The sequence below is a fragment of the Sceloporus occidentalis genome, unplaced genomic scaffold (genome assembly GCF_023333645.1).
Source record: "Sceloporus occidentalis isolate IW3139 unplaced genomic scaffold, rSceOcc1.0.p SCAF_21, whole genome shotgun sequence".
In the NCBI taxonomy this organism is placed as follows: Eukaryota; Metazoa; Chordata; class Lepidosauria; order Squamata; family Phrynosomatidae; genus Sceloporus; species Sceloporus occidentalis.
In genome coordinates, this window is record NW_028317001.1 from 6,615,001 (window position 1) to 6,640,000 (window position 25,000).

The following is a 25,000-nucleotide window of genomic DNA, read 5'->3' on the forward strand; positions in this document are numbered from 1 at the left end:
GTACACGTCTTTGGGGCCTGTCTTTCTGGAAGTGACCCAAGTGCAGGACCACCAGGACCTCTGCCCACCTGATGGCCAACACAGAGGCCAACCAGAGGGAGTTGGGCTCCAAGAGAAGGAGGCTGCCGAGGTACAACAACTCTTTGGTGAGTCACTATCCTATTAGCTTCATCTGTGTCTCTGCTGTCCCAGTTTATGAAAGGAAGCAAATAAAATACTGCCCGAGTTTGGCAGAGACAGTCCTGGTTAATCTTCTGTCACCCCATTATTTTGGGGGCTTTTAAAATGTCCTGGGTTCTTTTTCCTCCTCCCACTTTCCTTCTTCTTCAGCTCACTTCAATTTCTGCATAAGGAGTGCAAAGGGGTTTGCACCACATCAACTCAAAAGTGGGGAGAGAAGAGGAAAGAAGGAGGGTATGGCCCTTCCCAGGAGGCTGAAGCAAAAGCAAACTGCTGTGCACTTCCTAGCATGTGTGAACTTCCTCATAAACAACTTTGGCCATCTTGACCACATTTTGGTGTTGCTTGTCCACATGTGTCTTGCTTTTCCAATCTGTGAAACGTTGGGGGCTATGGGAGAACATCTCTGGATATAAATATGGGGTGGGCCCAGTGGCCCTCAAGCCCACAGTGCTCCCCAGAACAGTTATTAAAAATGATGTTTGCCTCTCAAATGTGGCAAAAAATATTTAAATGCACCACAATTCTTTGGTGGCTAAATATACTGTATGTGTTGGGATAGTCAGTATCCTAATCCATCATCAGTATCCCAAACATGTTCTCAATTATATTGTGTATTATAGTGTATATTATATATTATATTGAAAAGCTTCGAGACAAACTGGATTTCAAAGGCAGTAACTTTTTTCTGGCTGACAGAATTTAAAGTTTATTTCCTGGACTGAATTCTAAAGTGATCAAATAATATTTGGATGCACCATGTGCTTTCCTCCCCTTTTGCTTAGTCACTCTGTGGATGAGGGCTATTTTCTGTTGCAGGTGACCTTTGCGGATGTGGCAGTATATTTCACTGAGGACGAATGGAAAATGTTGTCGAAGAAACAGAGACTTATGTACAATCATATAATGATGGAGAATTATGAGAACGTGGCCTCTGTGGGTAAGGAACCGGAATCCACTAGCATTATAGAATCATAGAGTTGGAATAGACCACAAGGGTCATCCTGTTCAACCCCCTTCTGCCATGCAGAAATACACATCCCAAGCACCATCCAGTCTCTGTTTAAAGACTCCAGAGAAGAGGACTCCACCAAACTCTAAGGGAGTATATTCCACTGTCAAAGAGCTCTTACTGTCCCAAAGTGCCCCCTAATGTTTAGGTGAAATCTCTTTTTCTGTGACTTGCATCCATTGTGGTGTCTCTTTTTCTCTGTAGCAGCAGAAAGCAAGCTTGTTCCATCCTCAATACGACCCTTTCCAATATTTAAACATGGATATCATATCCACTCTTAACTTTCTTTTCTCCATGGTAAACATACCCAGCTCTCTAAGCTGCTCCTCATAAGGCTTGATGGTTTCCAGATCCTTCACCATTTTGGTTGCCTTCCTCTGGGCATGTTCCAACTTGTCAACATCCTTTTTGAATTGTGGAGGCCAGAACTGGACACAGGATTATTCCAAGTGAGGCCTGACCAAAGCTGAATAGAGTGGCACTATTATTTCCCTTGATCTAGAAACTATACTCATATTGATGTAGCCTTTTTAGCCGCCACATCACATTGTTGGCCTATGTTGAACTTGTGGTCTACTAGGAGTCCTAGATCCCTTTCAAGCGTAGTTTAATTGTGATAGAAACATCCTGTAGAATATTTGAAGTTGTAGGTCAGTGAGGCACTATTGCTCTCCACTTTATAAGGATTCTTAATACCGCATTGTAAACTGCCAATTGTCAGAACCAACTTCTGTGGTTCATCCAGAATGGTATTGGTGTTTAGGGGGGATTGTTAGTAGTTTAAATGCTAGTAGTTTTAAGTAGTTGGTAAGTATAATGGGGCCTAGAATGGCTTGGGGAAAGGAAGCAGTTGTGGAGGCTCTTAACTGACTGGTTTTCCTTAAGTTCTTTACAAGTGGGTAAGCCTGCCAGAAGAGATCCGTCTTAAGTGCTTTCTTGAAAGCATCCAAGGTGGTGATAAGACAGATCTCGTTCAGCAAGTTGTTTCATAACTTGGGGGCCATGGCTGTGTACGCTCTGTGAGAAGTTGTTAAAGGTAATAACCAAAACTTAGTATTGTGCCCGGAAGCTAATTGGCAGCCAATGTAGGGATACTGGTGTTATATGGTCTGACCTAGATGTTCTGGTGACCAATCTGGCTGCCGCGTTTTGAACTAACTGAAGCTTCCGAACTTGGAACAAAGGTAGCCCCATGTAGAGCACTGAACCTAAGAACTGAACTCGAAATCAGGCCCTTGTTTTCATACATATTAAGGGTTCCATTTAGCAATTATGAGCAATGTCTATGAAGAGAGGAAAGGGTGACACAAAAGTTCCTTTTTCTCTAATGTCTCTTTTCCAACCTGAATTTGCTTAGCTCCGTGGTTGATTCCAGAGGCCCTTTGTCACTCGAATTGCTGGAGTCTGGGGAGGACAAACCCAAATGTTATGCTTTTAGGGGAATTTCATACTTAGCTCAAAGGAGAGATTGAGGCAACAGTGACCTCAGGATTCATCCCAACTATACCAGGCCTGAAAGAACACAGAACTCCAGAGGCATTTCAAATAGGTTTTTGTGTTTTATTTAGGGGAAAAGCAAAATATATGCATACACACACATATACACATATAAGTGTTCATGCACACACACAAGAACTGGGTAACAAAGGTGGGAGTGGTAAATAGTGTAAAGCTTTGCTAATGGTAATACATTACCTAGATGGATCTTGATCCCAATTGCTGAGGGTCCAGGAAGGGGAGAGAAGTCAGTAACTCCAATGGCAACTGGGGCTGGCGAGTGTAGCGAGGTGTTTAGCAATGTACACCAATGGACTGTCTGTCTGCAACTGGACTTACGCTGAAGAACAGCCAGTTAGGGCTGATATTTATACTAAAATTGTTGCTTGGGGGCAGAAACAGAGCATTCGAAGAGGTTTAAAATGTTTTAGAATGATTCCTGGGTGGGGAAAGTACTGTCTGAAACTGAAATGAATGTAATGGGTGCTTGGTAGAAATACTTCAACCAAAAAAGATTGTCACACCCGCTCTTAGGTCCTTCATGGCTCTGAATTCTGGTCCCATTCACAAGCCAATGTATAGCACAGTCTGAAGGCAACACTCCCAGAGCTCAATAATAACAGAGTACAGAAGCAAATCTCCAGATATAGGTATTGGCAATGCACTAACCACTTTCCACACTTAAAAATAACTCAGAGACACAGTTGATTTCCTCCAAGTCCTTGGAGGTTCTTTATCTTGAGTTGCAATAGAAAACAAATATTTACCAGTTTTACTCTCTGACTTCCATCAACTTTACAATCTCTTGTGCACACAACTGCAACCCACATCAATCCGCATGTGAGCTGTATACTGTATTGGTTGTGAGTCATCTCCTGGTGCCACACAGCATGAAGCATCCTCTGCAGTTAGCTTGCATCATGCCATGTGCTCTGACTCAACACTCTATGGCAGTCTCACAGGAAATGATGCCACTTTTCAATTAAATAGTTTTACATATATTTAATGGTATATATTTCAACTGCCTGACTATCTGCTTCTACTGATTTCCTCATGGCAGTTCCCCTTCAATCTCTTCTTTGGTAGTTCCTATGTGTAAGGATACAATCATTATATGGATTTGGGGCATCCAGAACAGCGTCATGCTCAGGTCACTCTCACCAATTTTATTAAGTTAATCTCAAATAGGGAGGGGTGAACGTGGGGCTAAATCTTGGGACAAGACTTTCCTCTCTTAACGCTGAGATTCAGTCTTGTCTGTCATTGTCCTCCTTTACAGAAGAATTTGTCAGTCACGAGAGAATCCACACAAGAAAGAAGTCACATAAATGCCAGCATTGTGGGAAATATTTTGCTTACAAGTCAGTCCTTGTCAAGCATCTGAGAGTCCACACTGGAGAGAAGCCATACAGATGCCAGCATTGTGGGAAATGTTTTCCTCGGAGGTCACACCTAGTGAGACATCAGAGAGTCCACACAGGAGAGAAGCCATACAAATGCCAACGTTGTGGGAAATGTTTTTCTTCAAAGTCAGACCTAGTGAGACATCAGAGAGTCCACACAGGAGAGAAGCCATACAAATGCCAGCGTTGTGGGAAATGTTTTTCTTTGAAGTCACACCTAGTGAGACATCAGAGAGTCCACACAGGAGAGAAGCCACACAAATGCCAGCATTGTGGGAAAGATTTTTCTTGGAAGTCAGACCTAGTGATACATAAAAGAGTCCACACAGGAGAGAAGCCATACAAATGTCAGCATTGTGGGAAATGTTTTTCTTCAATGTCCTACCTAGTGAAACATCAGAGAGTCCACACCGGAGAGAAGCCATACAAATGCCAGCATTGTGAGAAATGTTTCTCTCAGAAGTCAGACCTAGTGACACATCAGAGAGTCCACACAGGAGAGAAGCCATACAAATGCCAGCGTTGTGGGAAATGTTTTTCTTCAACGTCAAACCTAGTGAAACATCAGAGAGTCCACACAGGAGAGAAGCCACACAAATCCCAGAATTGAACTAACATTATATTTGTAAAGAAGCATTACAAAGAATATATTTTTAATCCTGTGGTGATAAGAAAAGGCCCTTGTGATTTTGTGTGTTAGGTTTCTGTGTCCATATGTCTGTTTATGTTTTTCAGTTATATTTTGTTAAGTTGAGGTTTTTATTCTATTAGTATAGATTATTGCTTTAGTTCATAAACTTGACTGGGGATTATGGGTGGTGGAATAGGTTAGCTAGACAGAGGGGTGGGATTTGTTACAGCTGATTAGAATAGTTTTGGAATGATAGCTTTTGTAATTTGTGGGATGTTGGCTGAAGAAAGTTGGGGGCAGGTATTAACAGAAAGGGCTAATTTCTGCGAATGACAAAGGGGCCTTGTTACCTGTGGGGCATAGACTGTGGGAATTGGAGGTGGGGGCTAGGTTTGGAAGAGGGTGATGTTTTAGGTTTTGGGGTTTTAATGTATTGTTTAGCTTTGGGAGAGCAGTTCTGATTTAAATGCTGAATTTCTGATTATGTGTTCTGAATAAAGTTCTTTGCTGTTTCAACACATTGGACTCTTTGATGCACAGAAGTTCTGAATTTGCCCAAAACTGACCCTTTCTTCTCTCTTCAGTCCTCAGCTCCATTCCCAGCCATAAAACAGAGGCAAACACACACACACACACACACACTCTCAAAAAGACAGAGCTATATGTACAAAGCAGAGCCTTCCCAGGCTTTCCCTCCTGAGCCCAGCTCTGCAGCTTGGGCTCCATTCTGGAAGGAGGAAAAAAAGGTAATAGTCGTTCCCTTCTTCCAAAGGCCTACAGTGGAATAAACAGCAGCAGCAGCAGCAAGGGCCTTACAATCCCTGCACATACTCAGGAGCGGCCTTTGGGGCATCTGCGCATACACACTCTCAGCCCCTTAAGCTGCTGCCCTCGCAGCCTGCTGTGAGGGAGGGAAGTGGGGAGAGCCCTTGGTCATTTGGAGGAACCTCCCAGTTCGGGGACCATGCTGAAAGGGCCTTGGGCCCCCTTGAAGGGATCTACGTTAAAAGAGAAGAAGGAAGGAATAAAGGAGTGAACGTGTCAAGGGAAGAGAAGCATAAAGGGACTGCTGAAGCTTTCTGGGATCTGACCCAGGCACCTTCCCCTCAGAATCCACAGCTCACTATGATGGTTTAAATGACTATTTCACAGATAATATCTCTCAGATAAGAGCCAAATTGGACATCAGCATTATTGCATAGGCTGTAAGTGAGGCATCCAGTGACTGTGAGTAAGATCATAGTGGATCAAATTGAATCTGAGTACTGAGGACGTGGACAAGCTCCTTGGAAGTGTGAAGAGGAGAACTTGCCCTCTCAACCCTTGCCCTTCATATATCGCCTGAGATATATCATAGATGCATCTCTTAGGAAGGTCTATTTTCCATCATGCTTAAAGGAAGCGGTGTTACGGCCGTTTATGGGAAAACGCTCCCTAGATCCCTTGGAGATGAACAATTACAGACCGGTCTCCCGTCTTCCATTTCTAACCAACATAATTTTGAGGGCAGTTGCTCTTCATCTCCAAGCGGTCTTGGATGAAACAGATTGTCTAGACCCATTTCAAACTGGCTTCAGGATGGGATACGGAGTCAAAACTGTTATGGTTCCCTTAGTAAATGATCTTTGCTTCAAGGGGGAATGTAACTTACCAAACTTTAAGCTGTATTATTATGCAGCTTGTCTCAAATGGTTAGAAGAATGGTTCAAATTAGAAAACAAGAATTTATTGAATATAGAAAAAGCTAACCTGAATCTTGGTATACATGCATATATGTGGTATACAAAACCATAAGATAATAACGCTTTTAACCATCATGTTATAAGAAGATCATTGCTTAAAGTATGGTATAAAATGAGTCATCAATTTTGGGTGTCATTGCAAGAAGCCTATTACAATAGAACAAAGGACAAAGATACTCCATGGCTAAGATACGGAGATTTAATAAACAAAACACCAGAAGGAAAATACAATATGAAATCTATGGAAGAACTTAATGAAAAAGGAAACATGAAGGATTGGTTTTTATACAACCAATTAAACAATCGTTTTAAGGCAGACAATAAAGCTCCTGAGTTAACGATGGATAACAATGAAATAGATAAAATTATGATGACAAAAAAGGTAAACACATATCCAAATATTATAAACTATTAAAAGAAAGCGATCTAGAAGATGAAATTATTAAACACAGCATGGTAAGATGGGCACGTGATATAAATAGAACTATAACTATAGAGGAATGGGAAAAATCCTGGAAAGGAACAAATAAATTCACTCTGTGCCAAAACTATAAAGAAAATTACATCAAAATGTTATACAGGTGGTATCTGACCCCCCAAAATCCACCAGATATACAAAACTGGAAATGCTAAGTGCTGGAAATGCGGAGAACCTGAGGGAAGCTCCTTTCATATTGGTGGACATGCATTAAAGCTAAAGGATTCTGGCAAAGGATTCATGGAAGCATCCAAAATATTTTTGATATAAATATTCCCTTTGAACCAAAGTGATCTTTACTAAACATGACACACAACATAAAGTCAGTAAAATACAATATAATTGTTTTATATATGGTCTCATGTGCAAGGATCTTATTTGCTCAAGTTTGGAAATCTGCAATTAATCCTTCTATCGAAGATTGGTTGATTAAGATACATGACGCTAGAAATATGGATATAGTATCTGCCTTACTAAGAGGGAAATCAAAAGGATATTTAGAAATGGAATGGAGTTGTCTTAAAACATTTGAAGAAAAGGGCGATAACATTCCGTTAAATTAATAGTTAATATTTGGTCGATATTTGGTAATTTAAATACTATCATGGGAATATCTCAGTGTAATAAAACATTTTGAAAATAAGAAAAGGAAGACCCACATCATTGTTGTGGGGAGTGCCACACACCGAGTTGTATAGCCACATTCTGTGCTGCTCCTGGCCTTGCTGCAGTGGAGTGATTGACAGTTTGAGGGTGGCGACATGCTCCAGTGCTGCAATGGTAAAAGGAAGTGTTTAGACTTTGCTTGTTGTTTCTTGCTCCCTTCACCCTTAAATGTAGGGGCCATTCAGACTATGTTTTACCCCGGTTCCCAAACCGGTTTAAAAGTCAGAAGTTCATACTCACGCTGATTTTAACACAACTCGATCAGGGGCTTGCGCAAGAGATCTAGGGCAAATCCCCCTTAGCGCGGCTTTTCTGAAAGCGGACTATTGACCCTTTCTTTTTGGAAACAACTGGCTCTTCCCTGCTGCCGGCAAATATGAACTCAGCCCCGGTCATGATCAGGTCAAGTTCAGGGGGTAGATTCCCCTGATTGAGGTAAAGGGTAATAGGAACTTGTTTCCGGGGAGATTGAATATGGGGGCACGCGGATCTGCCCAGTTCTGTCCAGGGCAAATGAGGGAGTGGGAATGGGGCCTTTGTGAAGGTGGGGGGACTTACCTTCCTGGTGCTGGCCCTCCTGGTGAGCGATGCATTGGGCAAGGAGTCCCTCTCCTCATCGCCTGCAGCCTCTGGTTCCGCTGGAGGCAGGGCCTCTTCTCCAGCATCACCTGGAACACGGAACCAGAACAATGGACAACAACAGATGAAGAAATACGGGGGTACATATGAATGCACATGGATGCACCTGTGTGTGTGTGTGTGTGTGTGTGTGTGTGTTTGTGTGTATATATATAACTTCAAGTGAATTCTTAAACAGGATAGCACTTTCATGCACAACCCACCCTCTTCCATGCTCTAAAGAGTTGTATTACACACTGGGACAGTGTGGTGTAGTGGTTTGAGAGTTCAAATCCTCTGGGCGACCTTGGGCAAGTGGCTCTCTCTGCCTCAGAGGATGGCAATGGCAGAAACTTGCCAAGGTTCACCTTAGGGTAGCCCAAAGTTAAAACAACTTGAAGGCCAGGGTGACCAGGCCTCCTCCTTTCACAGGACAGGTCCTACATTCCAACCTTCTTCTGTCCAGGAGGAATTTCAAAACATCCTCCATTTATAGCATGACTAAGAAACACGAATTGACACATATATGAACGTTTTGAGCTTTTATTTGGTAATGCCCTTACATTTTTTCTTGAATGTCTTGTATTTTGCAGCACCTTGTCCTGTGAGGACATCTGGTCACACTGCCTTTGGGTTGCCATAAGTAGCAGTATCTTGAAGACAAACAACAACAACAACAACATTAATAATAATAATAATATGTTTTATTTATAGACCGCTATTCCGCGATGATCATAGCGGTGTACAGTAAAATCGTAATACAGTACAAAATACAGTTAAAGGAGGGAGAAGTCTCGTCCTTCAGGCAGTCCAAGATGTTGCTGGTCTGCCTGATGGCTCCCTCTGAGGCCGAGATGACAGTTGAGGAGGGAGGGGCCTCTTCCTTCAGGCAGTCCAAGATGTTGCTGGGTCTGCCTGATGGCTCCCTCTGAGGCCGAGATGACAGTTGAGGAGGGAGGGGCCTCTTCCTTCAGGCAGTCCAAGATGTTGCTGGGTCTGCCTGATGGCTCCCTCTGATGCCGAGATGACAGTTGAGGAGGGAGGGGCCTCTTCCTTCAGGCAGTCCCTGATGTTGCTGGGTCTGCCTGATGGCTCCCTCTGAGGCCGAGATGACAGTTGAGGAGGGAGGGGCCTCTTCCTTCAGGCAGTCCCTGATGTTGCTGGGTCTGCCTGATGGCTCCCTCTGAGGCCGAGATGACAGTTGAGGAGGGAGGGGCCTCTTCCTTCAGGCAGTCCCTGATGTTGCTGGGTCTGCCTGATGGCTCCCTCTGAGGCCGAGATGACGGTTGAGGAGGGAGGGGCCTCTTCCTTCAGGCAGTCCCTGATGTTGCTGGGTCTGCCTGATGGCTCCCTCTGAGGCCGAGATGACGGTTGAGGAGGGAGGGGCCTCTTCCTTCAGGCAGTCCCTGATGTTGCTGGGTCTGCCTGATGGCTCCCTCTGAGGCCGAGATGACGGTTGAGGAGGGAGGGGCCTCTTCCTTCAGGCAGTCCCCGATGTTGCTGGGTCTGCCTGATGGCTCCCTCTGAGGCCGAGATGACGGTTGAAGAGGGAGGGGCCTCTTCCTTCAGGCAGTCCCTGATGTTGCTGGGTCTGCCTGATGGCTCTCTCTGAGGCCGAGATGACAGTTGAGGAGGGAGGGGCCTCTTCCTTCAGGCAGTCCCTGATGTTGCTGGGTCTGCCTGATGGCTCCCTCTGAGGCCGAGATGACAGTTGAGGAGGGAGGGGCCTCTTCCTTCAGGCAGTCCCCGATGTTGCTGGGTCTGCCTGATGGCTCCCTCTGAGGCTGAGATGACAGTTGAGGAGGGAGGGGCCTCTTCCTTCAGGCAGTCCCTGATGTTGCTGGGTCTGCCTGATGGCTCTCTCTGAGGCCGAGATGACAGTTGAGGAGGGAGGGGCCTCTTCCTTCAGGCAGTCCCTGATGTTGCTGGGTCTGCCTGATGGCTCCCTCTGAGGCCGAGATGACAGTTGAGGAGGGAGGGGCCTCTTCCTTCAGGCAGTCCCTGATGTTGCTGGTCTGCCTGATGGCTCCCTCTGAGGCCGAGATGACAGTTGAGGAGGGAGGGGCCTCTTCCTTCAGGCAGTCCCTGATGTTGCTGGGTCTGCCTGATGGCTCCCTCTGAGGCCGAGATGACAGTTGAGGAGGGAGGGGCCTCTTCCTTCAGGCAGTCCCTGATGTTGCTGGGTCTGCCTGATGGCTCTCTCTGAGGCCGAGATGACAGTTGAGGAGGGAGGGGCCTCTTCCTTCAGGCAGTCCCTGATGTTGCTGGTCTGCCTGATGGCTCCCTCTGAGGCCGAGATGACAGTTGAGGAGGGAGGGGCCTCTTCCTTCAGGCAGTCCCTGATGTTGCTGGTCTGCCTGATGGCTCCCTCTGAGGCCGAGATGACAGTTGAGGAGGGAGGGGCCTCTTCCTTCAGGCAGTCCCTGATGTTGCTGGGTCTGCCTGATGGCTCCCTCTGAGGCCGAGATGACAGTTGAGGAGGACATAAATGAAACCAGGGAGGGTCAGTCCGGAACAAGGGGGAAATACCAGGTCCTTGGAAGTGATAACATGCACTTTATCTCAACTGCTGAAAGTAAGTGGTGAATGAGCACATGAAGGGCAGGGTGACCAGATGTCATAAAAGGAGGACAGGGCACCTCAGTATGGAGGACAGGACCAAATAAAAGCTCCTATAAATATAATTCAAAGACATAGCCATATTAGTCTGGATGTATACACCTCCCACATTCTGGTCAACATCCGCATGTATATGGAATTACAATTGTGTATATGTTTACTTCCAGTCATAAGAGCATGACTGCCCTGAGATTACTGGAATTGGAATGTTTATACTTTGTGATGTTTTTATGATATGTATTTTACACTTGATCGCCTCCTGAGGAGACTCTGAGGGCTGCCATTGGCTGGAATCCCCTCCCTCCCACCATCCTTGGCCCTGATTGTCTGGAATCCCAGTCCCCCCACCATCCCTGGCCCTGATTGGCTGGAATCCCAGTCCCCCCACCATCCCTGGCCTTGATTGGCTGGAGTCCCAGTCCCTCCCACCATCCCTGGCCCTGATTGTCTGGAATCCCAGTCCCCCCACCATCCCTGGCCCTGATTGGCTGGAATCCAAGTCCCTCTCACCATCCCTGGCCCTGATTGGCTGGAATCCCAGTCCCTCCCACCATCCTTGGCCCTGATTGGCTGGAGTGCTAGTCCCTCCCACCATCCCTGGCCCTGATTGTCTGGAATCCCAGTCCCCCCACCATCCCTGGCCCTGATTGGCTGGAATCCCAGTCCCCCCCACCATCCCTGGCCCTGATTGGCTGGAATCCCAGTCCCTCTCACCATCCCTGGCCCTGATTGGCTGGAATCCCAGTCCCTCCCACCATCCTTGGCCCTGATTGGCTGGAGTGCTAGTCCCTCCCACCATCCCTGGCCCTGATTGGCTGGAATTCCAGTCCCTCCCTCCATCCCTGGCCCTGATTGGCTGGAATCCCAGTCCCTCCCACCATCCCTGGCCCTGATTGGCTGGAATCCCAGTCCCTCCCACCATCCCTGGCCCTGATTGGCTGGAATCCCAGTCCATCCCACTATCCCTGGCCCTGATTGGCTGGAATCCCAGTCCATCCCACTATCCCTGGCCCTGATTGGCTGGAATCCCAGTCCCTGCCTCCTGTTCTGGCAGCCATTTTGTTCTGCTTGTGACTGTGGGGAATAATGTTCCAGAACCTTCTCTGGTTACTCAGTTGAACAGAGTCTTCTCTTTCTCTCCTGAGGCTCCAGAGTCAGAAGGAGGCCAGGCTCCTTGGGCCAAAAGGAAGGAAGTGTGTCTCTTTGTGTGTCTTTTGTGTGTATGTTTTCTGAGAGGGTTTTGTTATTACAAAGCTCTGCTCTTTCTGGGGAAAATCGGTTTTAAAAGGGATCAGAAATAGGAAGATAGTTTTAATACAAGCCTTATTATTATTATGCACAAACATTGGGCTTTGACTACTATCCCTGTTTTTAATAATTGTTTTAATAACTGTCCAGTAATTTAATGGCATTTTATTTTGGATGGGAGTGTTAGGAAGGGTTTGGGACATAATGAAAGATGTTTTTATTGTATTGTATGGATATTTTTATTGTAAGCTGCTAAAAGGTGGCCATTCTTGTGTAGTAATTGTCTTGTGATTAACTCCCACAACAGCCTTGTAAGGTAGGCTTCATAGGTTCCTAGGGCTGGAAGGGAGCCCCAAGGGCCAAACAGTCAGCCCCATTCTGCCCTCCAAGTCCTCCGAACAGATGGCCATCCAGCCAAAGACTCCTCCAATGCTCTTGGAGGCAGCGTATCCCATAGATTTGCTCAGAGGTCATGGGGGCCCAGAGTCCCATGGGAACCGGTCCTTGCCTCCCCCTTTGGGAAAGGAGACCCCTCAGCCCCTGGACTCACTCCTGCCACTCATTCCTAGAATGGCTGGGACTCAGAGGAGTTTCCTAGGCATTGTCACCTTCTGCCCTCCATGGCCATTGGCACTGACCTTTTCCCATTGCCTTCCCTCCCTCAGCCCTTGGACCTCCTCCTCCTTCGCACTCAGAGCAACCCTTCTCTACGGCTGAGGAGACGGCCTCTGACCCAGGGAAGCTCCGGCCATAAAGGACTGCAGAAGAGCCCTTTCTGGGGCTGCAGGAATCAGGGTCTTTGTACTGAAGGTAGGTCTTTATTCCTGGAGCTGAAAGAGGACCTTTGTTTAAATGTTTCAGTCCAGGATTGTGTGGAAAGGTTGCAGCTGAGAGACTGAGCCCATGCTTTGCAGCATAAAGCCCCAAATTGAGTGTCTGGCAGCATTATCTTCCCAAATGATGGAAGTGAGATTTCCAGACCCCAGACACACAGTGCACCAGTGAGTCCTTTGTGTGGGGACTATGTGTGTACATGTTGTTTACTACAGTTTTGTGAAGTTTTTATATAATGAATTTACATAGGTCTTCATTTCCCCAAAATGAGCATAATCCAGGCTGCAATCTTCACTCATAAACCTATACATTTATAGATTTTTGTTGTATAAGTGCAACATATTCAGCAGTGTGCATCTTTTTAAAAAATATACAAGGAAAAGTGAAGAAATTGTGATTTTGACAATAGATCCATTCAGAAACAATGCACACAAATGTACATGCCTCAATTTCTGTGTGGCTTTAGCAAGCAGAGGGAGGAGGGGCATACTTCATGCAACTGCTACGACTGACACACACAAACACACACATTTTATAATTGTCAATTTTTAAACTGCTTTGATCTTTTCGGAAAGGTGGTATATACATAAATTTATTATTATTATTATTAATAATAATAATAATAATAATAATAATAATAATATAAACACAGTACTTAAGCTCAGAGATTTTTCTCATTTGTAAAAATGAAATGATTATTTTCACCAGTGTCTAAATGGAGAAGGGGGCATAATGGGGGCGGCCATCGATCAGATCATTGAAGAAATACAGGTCTTATCCAGCCCAGGGGCCAGAGTTTCTCCACCTGGAATATAAATAATAGAATCAAAGAATCGTAGAGTTGGGAGAGACCTCAAGGGCCATCCAGTCCAACCGCATTCTACCATGCAGGAACTCTCAATCAAAGCATCCCTGACAGATGGCCACCCAGCCTCTGCTTAAAGACCTCAAAGGAAGGAGACTCCACTGCACTCCAAGGAGGAAGTGTGTTCCACTGTCGAACAGCCCTTACTGTCACTTAGTTCCTCCTAATGTTGAGCTGGAATCTCTTTTCCTGTAGATTGCATCCACTGTTCTGTGCCCTGTTCTCTGGAGCAGCAGAAAACAACCTTGCTCCCTCCTCAATATGACATCCCTTCAAATATTTAAACAGATATCATATCACCTGTTAACTTTCTCTTCTCCAGGCTAAACATCCCCAGCTCCCTAAGTCATTCCTCATAGGGCATGGTTTCCAAATCCTGCACCACTTTAGTTGCCCTCCTTTGGACACACTCCAGTTTCTCAACATCCTTTTTGAATTGTGGTGCCCAGAACTGGACAAAATGTTCCAGGTGGGACCTGTCCAGAGCAGAATAGAGTGGCACTGTTACTTCCCTTGATCTACACATTATACTTCTATTGATGCAGCCCAAAATCGCTTGTTTGCCAGAATGACAAGGGGAAACTTGTCAAAGGCCTTAGTGAAATCAAGTTATACTGTATCCACAGCATTCCTTTGATCTACCAAGATCATCTATGGAGATTAAATTTGTTTGGCATGACTTGTTTCTCTGAAACCCATGTTGACTTTTTGTGACGATGGCATGTTTTCTAGATGTTCACAAACTCTCTTTTTAATGATCTGCTATAGAAGCTTTCCATAAAGAAGGTCCTCCTTCTTCTCCTCCTCTGCATTTAAGAGAAATAAAATTCTCATCAGTGATGATGACGCAGCATGGAAAAATTAACATTCTTGCATTTAAAGGCTTTTTAAAAAAATATTTTTTATTGAAACTAAAGTACATACAATGAATTTTATACAATATATAATTATGTATATATATTTTCTACATTCTATTGCAACTTATCTGAATATAAATTCTGAGGAGGCCTGAATCCTGTTGGTTAACCCTAGAATAGACCCACTGAACCAATAATTGTCTGGTGAGTCAATCTCTAGGTAAATCCAAGAGACTGAGTGATTCTACTCTGATCAGGACTAAGTATAGGATAGGATACAGGCTAAGATTTAGTCCTGCATGTGGCTAGAAAAGGACATTCCCAAGCCCAGATGGCTAGGCAACAGTGTGTGCAGAGACACTCTCAGAATTGTGACTTCTTCATGCAGAAGGCTGCCATGGGAATTGGGTTTTCCCATCAGCTCAATCCCCTGGTGCCCCCCGATCCTGGAAGGAGGGCTGGATCCCATGGGGGGCAACCAAAGAAGAGAGAGCTCGTTTCCTGCTCTGCTTGACCGGGGAACTCCCTGGGGAATGGACAGCAATTGGTTTGGCCAATGGGAGAATAAGAGGCCATCAGGCCAGAAAGCCTGATCCAGCAGAATCCTCTATCCTCCAGTGTTGCTCCATGTGGAATTAGGTTACAACTGCCCATTCACTGAACCAGGTACTACCATAGAGTTATGGAAACCATCTCACGTGGCCATTCAATGCCTGCTGAGAGTGTTGGGTGCGATGTATTGGAGAGGAATCCAGCTGTGTTTTTGTAGCCAGAAGCAAAATGAAAACATCTTCCTCTGTGGGCCACTGGGGAAGTCAGGAGGTTTCAGCAAATGATGCAATCATTTCACTTATAGCTACTGGGACATAGCCAGGGTCCTCTCCAATTTCCCATGCCCTAATCCCCCACGACTCTAATAAGGCATGGTATATCTGTTGTGTAGGGGAGCTGCAGTGAATCTATCCTAGGTCCAGGGGGCTTTGTTTGGTGCAGAGGGAGGGAGGGGATACCCATCTCTACATCAGCCCAAAGGAGGCATATGTCACCTGTGTATGTCACCAGCAGGATGCTGTTCTCTGTGTCTTGGAGTGCTGCAGGGCTTCTTGCCAAGCCAATCCTAACCCTGTTCCCTTTTCACAGGACCTACATCTTGGCCTCCTTGTACAAGGCTTTAGGGCCTGTCTTTCTGGAAGTGACCCAAGTGCAGGACCACCAGGACCCCTACCCACCTGATGGCCAACACAGAGTCCAGGCGGAGGGAGAGAAAGAGGCTGCCTAGGTGCAAGATCTCTTGGGTGAGTCATTATTTTATTAGGTTCATCTGTGTCACTACTGGGCCAATTTATGAAAGGAAGCAAATAAAATACTGTACGAGTTTGGCAGAGACAGTCCTGGTAAATATTCTGTCACCTCATTATTTCGGGAGCTTTTCAAATGTCCTGGTTTCTCTCTCCTCCTCCCACTTTCCCCCTTCTTCAGCTCATTTCCATTTCACCATAATGAGGGCCAAGGAGTTTGCACCCCATCAAGTCAAAAGTGGGGAGAGGAGAAGAGAGAAGGAGACAGGGTCTTGTCCTTGATAGGAGTCTGAGGCAAAGGCAAACTGCTGTGCCCTTCCTAGCTTGTGTGATCTTCCTCATAAACAACTTTGACCATCTTCACCACTTTCTGGCGTTGCTTGTCCACATGTGTCTTGTTATTCCCATCTGTGAAATGTTGGGGGATATGGGAGAATGTCTCTGGATATAAACTGGGGGTGGCCTCATGGCCCTCAAGCCCACAGTGCTCCCCAAAACTGCTTTTTAGAAATGGCATTTGCCTCTGAAATTTGGCAACAAATGGCTAAATGCACTATAATCTTTGGAGGCTAAATATACTATACGTGTCGGGATAGTCAGTATTCTAATCTATCATTAATATCCCAGCCATGGCCTAAATTATATTGTATATTACATTAAAAGAATTTGAGACAAACTGGACCTCAAAGGCAGTAGCTTTTTTCTTGCTAACAGAATTTAAAGTTTATTTGCTGGACTAAATTCTGAGGTGATCAAATAATTTTTGAGATGCATCATGTCCCCCCCCCCCCCCCGCCCTTGTATTAATCATTACCTTGATGAGGGCTATTTTCTATTGCAGTTGACCTTTGCGGATGTGGCAGTATATTTCACTGAGGATGAATGGAAACTATTGACGAAGAAGCAGAGACTTATGTACAGTGATGTGATGATGGAGACTTACGAGAATGTGGCCTCTGTGGGTAAGGAAGCTGAATTCATATGAAGACTGAGGGCCCTTTTATTCTACATGATCATGACACTATGATTCCACTTTAGAAATATAGGCCTGTTACAGACAGCCAAAATAAAGCTGCTTCGAGTCACAGTGGAGGTATGGTGTTTCAATGATGCATGCGTCCTAAGAGTCCAGAAGCCGCACCAAAGCCACACTCCAGTCCTTAGGGCTGCAGCGTGGCTTTGGTGTGACTTCTGGACTCTTAGGACGCATGCATCATTGAAACACCATACCTCCACTGTGACTCGAAGCAGCTTTATTTTGGCTGTCTGTAACAGGCCATAGAATCATAGAATTGGAATCACAAGGACCATCTGGTTTAGCCCCTTGCCATGCAGGAATACACACTGTTTAAAGGCCTTCAAAGACCTTTAAAGAATTTCAAGAAGGAGTATTTTAGAGATTAATAATAATAATACAGTGGTACCCCGGGATACGAAAGCACCGCCTTACGAAATTCCCGGGATACGAAAAAATCCCATAGGAAAAAACTGTTCCGGGTTACGTTTTTTTTTCGGCTTACGAAAAAATTTTTTGGTGCTTTTCGGCGCTATTTCGCACGAAATCGCGGCTTTTAGCGCTAGCGCCTATGGCTTTTTCGGGTTGCGAAATCTTTCGGGTTACGAAGGGCTCCGCGGAACGGATTAATTTCGTAACCCGGGGTACCACTGTAATAATAAGATGCCACCATGCTCAGAGGGAGTATATTCCAATGTTGAATAGCTCTTACTGGCAAGATGTTCCTCCTAATGTTTAGGTAGAACCTCTTTTCCTGTGGCTTGCGTCCATTGTTGCGTGTCCTTTGCTCTAGAGCAGCAGAATACAAGCTTGCTCCATCTTCAGTATCTCTTCAAATATTTGAACAGGGCTATCATACCTACCCCTGAACCTTCTCTTCTCCAGGCTAAACATTCCCAGCTCCCTAAACCACTCCTCATGGGGCTTGATGGTTTCCAGATCCTTCACCATTTTCATTGCTCTCCTTTGGATAGACTCCAGCTTCTCAACATCCTTTTTGAATTATGGTGACCAGAAGAGGACACAGTGTTCCAAGTGGGGGCCTGACCAAAGCAGAATAGAGTTGCACTATTACTTCCCTGAATCTATAACATAGAATCAAAGAGTTGAACAGAAGCAGAAGGGCCATCCAGTCCAACGCCCTGCCATAACACTATACTCGTACTGATGTAGCCTAGGATCACATTGGCCTTTTTAGCTGCTGACCCTCACCAAATTGGAGTCCAGATCCCCAACCCCCCCCCCCCCGGTGCTTTGCCTTTCCTAATGAATTATTTGTATAGTTATTATCCTCACTTTCTCAACAAATGGGCCTGAAAGTGTCCCTTTTATGCATCAGGCACTTTGGGTATGTCTCTGTGATAGAGAGATGGAGAGAATGTGAAACACAGAAAGGCAGGGAAGAGATGTTGTAGGTGAAATGCTGAAACAGTGCAGATGGGCAAGAGGGAAGGTTGGAGTGCGGAGGAAGCAAGGGAAGGGGATCAGGCATCTGGGAGCCAGGAGGGGAAGGCAGGAGCAAAGCCAGGATCCCCTAGCTCTGTGCGGACAGAAGGGACCCCTGGGAAGGGCCAGGAGAGGGGCCTTGAGGATTGGGAGGCAGCTACGAATCTGACAGAGTGAATTTCTGAGAACCAGCTGAAATCTTTGTTTTCAGACATATTTAGGGGTTCCATTTAGCAATTATGTGTAATATCTATGAAGGGAGGAAAGGGGGACACATGCTGAGAAGCACACAGAACTCCAAAAGCATTTCAAATAGGTTTTTGTGTTTTATTTAGGGGAAATCAAAATACAGACACACACGTAAGTATTCACACACATGCACAAGAACAAGAACAGGTTGGAATGGTAAAGAGATGCAAGACTTTCATAATGGTAATGCCTTACCTAGGCGGATCTTGATTCCAATTGCTGAGGGTTCGAAATGGGAAGAGAAGTCAGGACATCCTGTGACAAGTGGGGTTGGCGAGTGCATTGAGGTGCTTAGCCATGTAAACTGACAGACTGTCTGCAATTGGACTGACATCAAAGAACAGCCAGTCGGGGCAGATATTTATACTGGAATTGTTGCTTGGGGGCAGAAACTGAGTGTTCAAAAAGGTTTTACTCACTTTAGAATGTTTCCTGGGGGGAAGAATGGTCAGAAACCAAATTGAATGCAATGGGTGCTTGGTGCAAATATCTCAGACAAAAAGGATTAGCACATAGCTCTTGGATCCTTCTTGGCTCTGAATTCCGCACAATCTGCAAGTGATGCTCCCAGATGCCGCTCAACAATAACATAGCAGAGTATGGAAGCAAATACCCAAATATAGATATTGGCAATGCACCGACCACGTTTCACACTTAAAAATAAGTCACAAACACAGTTGATTTCATCTAAATCCTTGGAGGTTCTCTATTTTGAATTGCAAATTAATACAAATATTTGCAAGCTCTCCTCTCCAACTTCCATCAAATTCACCATCTCTTGTACACACACCTCCAATCCAATCCACACCAGTCCGCATGTGAGCTGTATACTGTCTTGGTTGTGAGTCATCTCCTGGAGTCAAACATCACGAAGTGACCTCTGCAGTTAGCTTGCATCATACCTTGGGCTCTGACTCGGCACTGTCTGGCAGTCTCACAGGATATGATGCCGCCTGTCAATCAAAGTATATTTGCACATGTTTCATGGAATATTTTTTCAACAGTCCTTTGACTATCTGCTTCCACTGATTCCCTCAAGGCAGTCCCCATCCAGTCTCTTCTTTGCTAGCTGCTATGAGTAAGGATATAATCATTCCATGGATTTAGGGGCATAAGCAACAAGTTCATGCTTGGGTTACTCACAGCAACTTTATTAATTTAATCTCAAATAGGGAGGGTTCAAAAGGGGCTAAATCTTGGGGTAACACACTCCTCTCTTAAGTCGGATTTTCAGTCTTATGTGTCATTGTCCTTCTTTACAGAAGAACATTTGAGTCATGAGAGAGCCCACACAGGAAAAAAGTCATATAAATGCCAGCATTGTGGGAAATGTTTTGCCTACAAGTCAGTCCTTGTCATGCATCAGAGAGTCCACACAGGAGAGAAGCCATACAAATGCCAGCATTGTGGAAAATGTTTTTCTATGAAGTCAGACCTAGTGAAACATCAGAGAGTCCACACAGGAGAGAAGCCATACAAATGCCAGCATTGTGGGAAATGTTTTTCTCGGAAGTCAGTCCAAGTGAGGCATCAGAGAGTCCACACAGGAGAGAAGCCATACAAGTGCAAGCATTGTGGGAAACGTTTCTCTCAGAAGTCAGACCTAGTGACACATCAGAGAGTCCACACAGGAGAGAAGCCATACAAATGCCAGCATTGTGGGAAATGTTTTTCTCGGAAGTCAGACCTAGTGAAACATCAGAGAGTCCACACAGGAGAGAAGCCATACAAATGCCAGCATTGTGGGAAACGTTTCTCTCAGAAGTCAGACCTAGTGAGACATCAGAGAATCCACACGGGAGAGAAGCCATACAAATGCCAGCATTGTGGGAAATGTTTTTCTCGGAAGTCAGTCCAAGTGAGGCATCAGAGAGTCCACACAGGAGAGAAGCCATACAAGTGCAAGCATTGTGGGAAACGTTTCTCTCAGAAGTCAGACCTAGTGACACATCAGAGAGTCCACACAGGAGAGAAGCCATACAAATGCCAGCATTGTGGGAAATGTTTTTCTCGGAAGTCAGACCTAGTGACACATCAGAGAGTCCACACAGGAGAGAAGCCATACAAATGCCAGCATTGTGGGAAATGTTTTTCTTCAAAGTCAGACCTAGTGACACATCAGAGAGTCCACACAGGAGAGAAGCCATACAAATGCCAGCATTGTGGGAAACGTTTCTCTCAGAAGTCAGACCTAGTGAGACATCAGAGAATCCACACGGGAGAGAAGCCATACAAATGCCAGCATTGTGGGAAATGTTTTTCTCGGAAGTCAGTCCAAGTGAGGCATCAGAGAGTCCACACAGGAGAGAAGCCATACAAGTGCAAGCATTGTGGGAAACGTTTCTCTCAGAAGTCAGACCTAGTGACACATCAGAGAGTCCACACAGGAGAGAAGCCATACAAATGCCAGCATTGTGGGAAATGTTTTTCTCGGAAGTCAGACCTAGTGACACATCAGAGAGTCCACACAGGAGAGAAGCCATACAAATGCCAGCATTGTGGGAAATGTTTTTCTTCAAAGTCAGACCTAGTGACACATCAGAGAGTCCACACAGGAGAGAAGCCATACAAATGCCAGCATTGTGGGAAACGTTTCTCTCAGAAGTCAGACCTAGTGAGACATCAGAGAATCCACACGGGAGAGAAGCCATACAAATGCCAGCATTGTGGGAAATGTTATTCTCGGAGGTCAAACCTAGTGACACATTGGAGAGACCACACAGGAGAGAAGCCATACAATTGCCAGCATTGTGGGAAATGTTTTTCTGACAAGTCAGCCCAAGTGAAACATCAAAGAAGCCACACAGGAGAGAAGTCACACAAATCCCAACAATGATATAACAAGAAGTCAAGAAGGAATACAAAAATATATATTTTCAGTTCAGTGATGATAAGAAATGACCCTTGTGATTTTTTGTGTTTGTCTGTCCATATGTCTGTTTTAAAGTTATATTTTATTAAGTTTAGGTTTTAATTGCTATTAGTATAGATAATTCCTTTGGGTTATAAATTTGGCTGGGGATAGGGGGTCGTGGTATAGGTTAGGTAGATGGGGGGCTGGGATTTATTACAGCTGGCTAGAATAGTTATGGGAAGGATAGCTTTTGGAATGTGTGGGATATTGGCTGTCAAAAGTTGGGGTCTGGTAGTGCTAGAAAGAGGGCTAGTTTCTGGGAATTTTAAAGGGGGGGCTGGTTAACTGTGGAGCATAGACTGTGGGAACTGGAGGTGGGGTAAGTATAGTAAAGGGTGGAGTTTTGGTTTTGGTGTTTTAATGTATTGTTTGCTTTGGAGTGGGCAGTTCTGGCTTAAATACTGAATTTATGACTATGTGTTTTCAGTAAAGTTCTTTGTTGTTTCAACACACTGGACTCTTCGATGCATAGAAGTTCTGAATTTGCCCAAAACTGACACTTTCTTCTTTCCTCAGTCCTCAGCTCCATTTGCAGCCGTAAGAAGCAAACACACAACACGCACACACACTCTTATATATATCCACACAGACAGACAGAGCTATATTCACAATGCAGAGCCTCCTTCCCTGCCTTTCCCTCCAGAGTCCAGCTCCTTACCTTGGGCTCCATTCCAGCCTCATCCAATTCTCATCAAAGGAAGGAAGGAAGGGGAGGTCACTGAATCCCCTCACACTCCTTCCCTTCCTGCAAAGGCGGCCAGCAGAATAATCAGCAGCAAGGCCCTACATATTCCTGTGGATGCTCAGGGGGGCCTTTGGGGGCATGTGCGCATGCGCAGTCTCCACATCTGAAGCCATTGCTGCCCTCACACTCTGAGGGAGGAAAGTGGGGGAGAGTCTCTTTCATTCGGACGAATGGCTAGAGAGTCTTCGGGGGGCTATAAGAAGGAAAGCAGCCCCATCCTCCCCCCAAACAAAGCTGGGGAAAAAGATTTTTGTGCCAAATAAAGAGCATCACAGAGGATAGCATTGGAAATAACATTTTTTCAGTGGGGGGCTTCCCCTGGGGGGAGGGGGCTTTGTCTGAGGAGAGGAAAAACCTCCAATTTAGGCCACAGCCAAGAGGTCACAAACGGAGGGAACCCAAATCCCCTCCTGGGGAGAAGGACAACCCTCCTGGCAACCTGAGAACTAGACTTAGAGGCCTATAGGATCCAGAGTAGACACATGCACCCACATACATACCTTCACAACAACCCTGTGGAGGAGGCCCATCAGAGAGACCAACCGCCCCAGAAAGATCCCCCCTCCCCCAGTTCTGGGTACAGGTACCTTCCCCCAGGAACCCATTACTAGAGCCTTCCACAGCTCACTGTGATGTTTTAAATTACCATTTTGCAGATAAAATCTCTCAGATAAGAGCTGACTTGGATGTCAACATTATTACAGAGGCTAAAGGTGAGGTGTCCAGTGACTCCATAAATAAGATCATACTGGATCACTTTGAATCTGATTACCAAGGATGTGGACACGTTCCTTAGAAGTGCGAAGAAGACAACTTCCCCTCTGGACCCTTGCCCTTCATGGCTGGTCATCCATGGAGGAAATGCACTTAGGACTCACCTGAGATATATCATAGATACATCTCTTAGGGAGGGCTATTTTCCATCTTGCTGAAAAGAAGTGGTGGGACGCCCACCCTAGATCCCTTGGACATGAACCATTGCAGATTGGTCTTACATCTTCCATTTCTAAGAAAGATGATTGAGAGGGCAGTTGCTCTTCAACTCCTAGTGGTCTTAGATGAAACAGATTATCTAGACCCATTTCAAACTAACCCGCTTTGATCTACTAAGGAAAAGTGGGATATAAATAAACAGTTTATTATTATTATTATTAAACTGGCTTCAGGATGGGATATGGAGACGAGGCTGCCTTAGTAGATGATCTTTGTTTGAGCATTGACATGTGAAGTGTGACCCTGTTGATGCTTTTGGATCTCTCAGTGGTAGGGATGTAAAGAATAGTCTCCAAATTCGAAAATTAGGAGAAATATGCCTAATTTGACAATTTCGATAACATTTTAGAGAGAAGAAATTTCTGAGCACTTCTCGATCAATGAGTAAGAATTTTATTTTTAATAGTTTCAAAATGAAGGGAAGAGAGAGACTTTGAGCTGAAAAATGCGACCTCCAGTATTTGGGTATTTTGCGTAAGAAAAGCTACCATTCATCCTGGCTTTTACCAAGGGCTATTTCCTTTGTTAGTGTGATTCCCCCCATCTTTTCTCACTCACAGCTTTGTTTTGAAAAACAAAACAGAACAAAAGGAGGGAGCCTTCTCCACTTTACATCATGCTCTGCCATTCAAATTCTCACAAAAGAGAAGAAGGAGGTGGGGATGTCAAATAATAATCATCATTTATGCCCAGCTCTTCAGCCAAAAGGCTATCAGAGCAGCTTACAAATTACTAGATATTTCCCTGCCTTCAGGCTTGCAATCTAAAGGGACAAGAGACAAAAGGAGAAGCACATGGCAGGGGAAAAGTTCAGCAGATCCTCATTCTCCCACATTCTCTTTTGTGAGGGTCACATTCTCTCAGCCTCAGAAGCAGGACATGACCATCCCTCTCTCTCTGCACCTCTCCCATGGTGATGCTAAGGTCATGCAATGATGATGATGATGATGATAATAATATCCCTTACCCAAAATGCTGAGGACTAGATGTATTTTGGATTTTGGAGTTTTTCAGAGTTTGGTATATTTTTATACAGTATGTCTAATGGGATATTATACTGGGAGACAGGATCCATGTATGTCTCATATGCATCTCATAGACATAGACTGAAGGTAATTTAATGCACAATATTTTTAAAATAATGTTGTGCTTCTGCACACTGACCTTCAGGAAAACCCTGAGATCACTATTCCTTGTATAATTCAATAATTCAGTAATTGATCTAAACTTTCAGGATTCCCAAGTTTCCTTGAGTTGGGGGTCAGACCAGATGCTCTCAGGGTCAGTTTGGGGTTTTGGAAGTCCAGAGAAAGGAGACTCAGACTCTACTCTGGACATTTCTCCTGAGAATGGACTCATGTTTTCAAAAACAGTCATTTCTGGATTTTTGCAACAACAAAAAAGAGGAGCACCACAGCCTGCTGGGAACTGCAGTCTAATAAGGCTGCACACTGCAGAAATAATCCAGTTCGACAATACTTTAATGCTATGGAAAATCCGGGGATTTGTAGTATGTTGTGCCACCAGAGCTCTCTGACAAAGAAGGCTAAATGTCTCACAAAACTACAATACCCAGATGTTGTTGTTGTTGTTGTTGTTGTTGTTATTTTCTTATATCCCAGGGTTTGGATGCCCACCTTGGCCAAGACACACTCTCACAGCCTCGAAGGGAGGTACTGCCCCCCCAACA

General features: G+C 45.0%; 1 protein-coding gene across 1 annotated transcript in view; it reads left to right on the forward strand.

Annotated features, from left to right (window-relative positions):
- The window catches only part of LOC149301496 (uncharacterized), a 303,670-nt gene that overhangs the window by 264,088 nt on the left and 14,582 nt on the right, over window positions 1-25,000 (forward strand). The window contains exons 6-7 of the mRNA XM_089484296.1: window positions 4,052-4,685; window positions 19,966-21,430. Of these exons, the coding sequence (XP_089340422.1) occupies window positions 4,052-4,685; window positions 19,966-21,430 (2,099 nt within the window). The remainder of the gene's footprint in view (window positions 1-4,051; window positions 4,686-19,965; window positions 21,431-25,000) is intronic.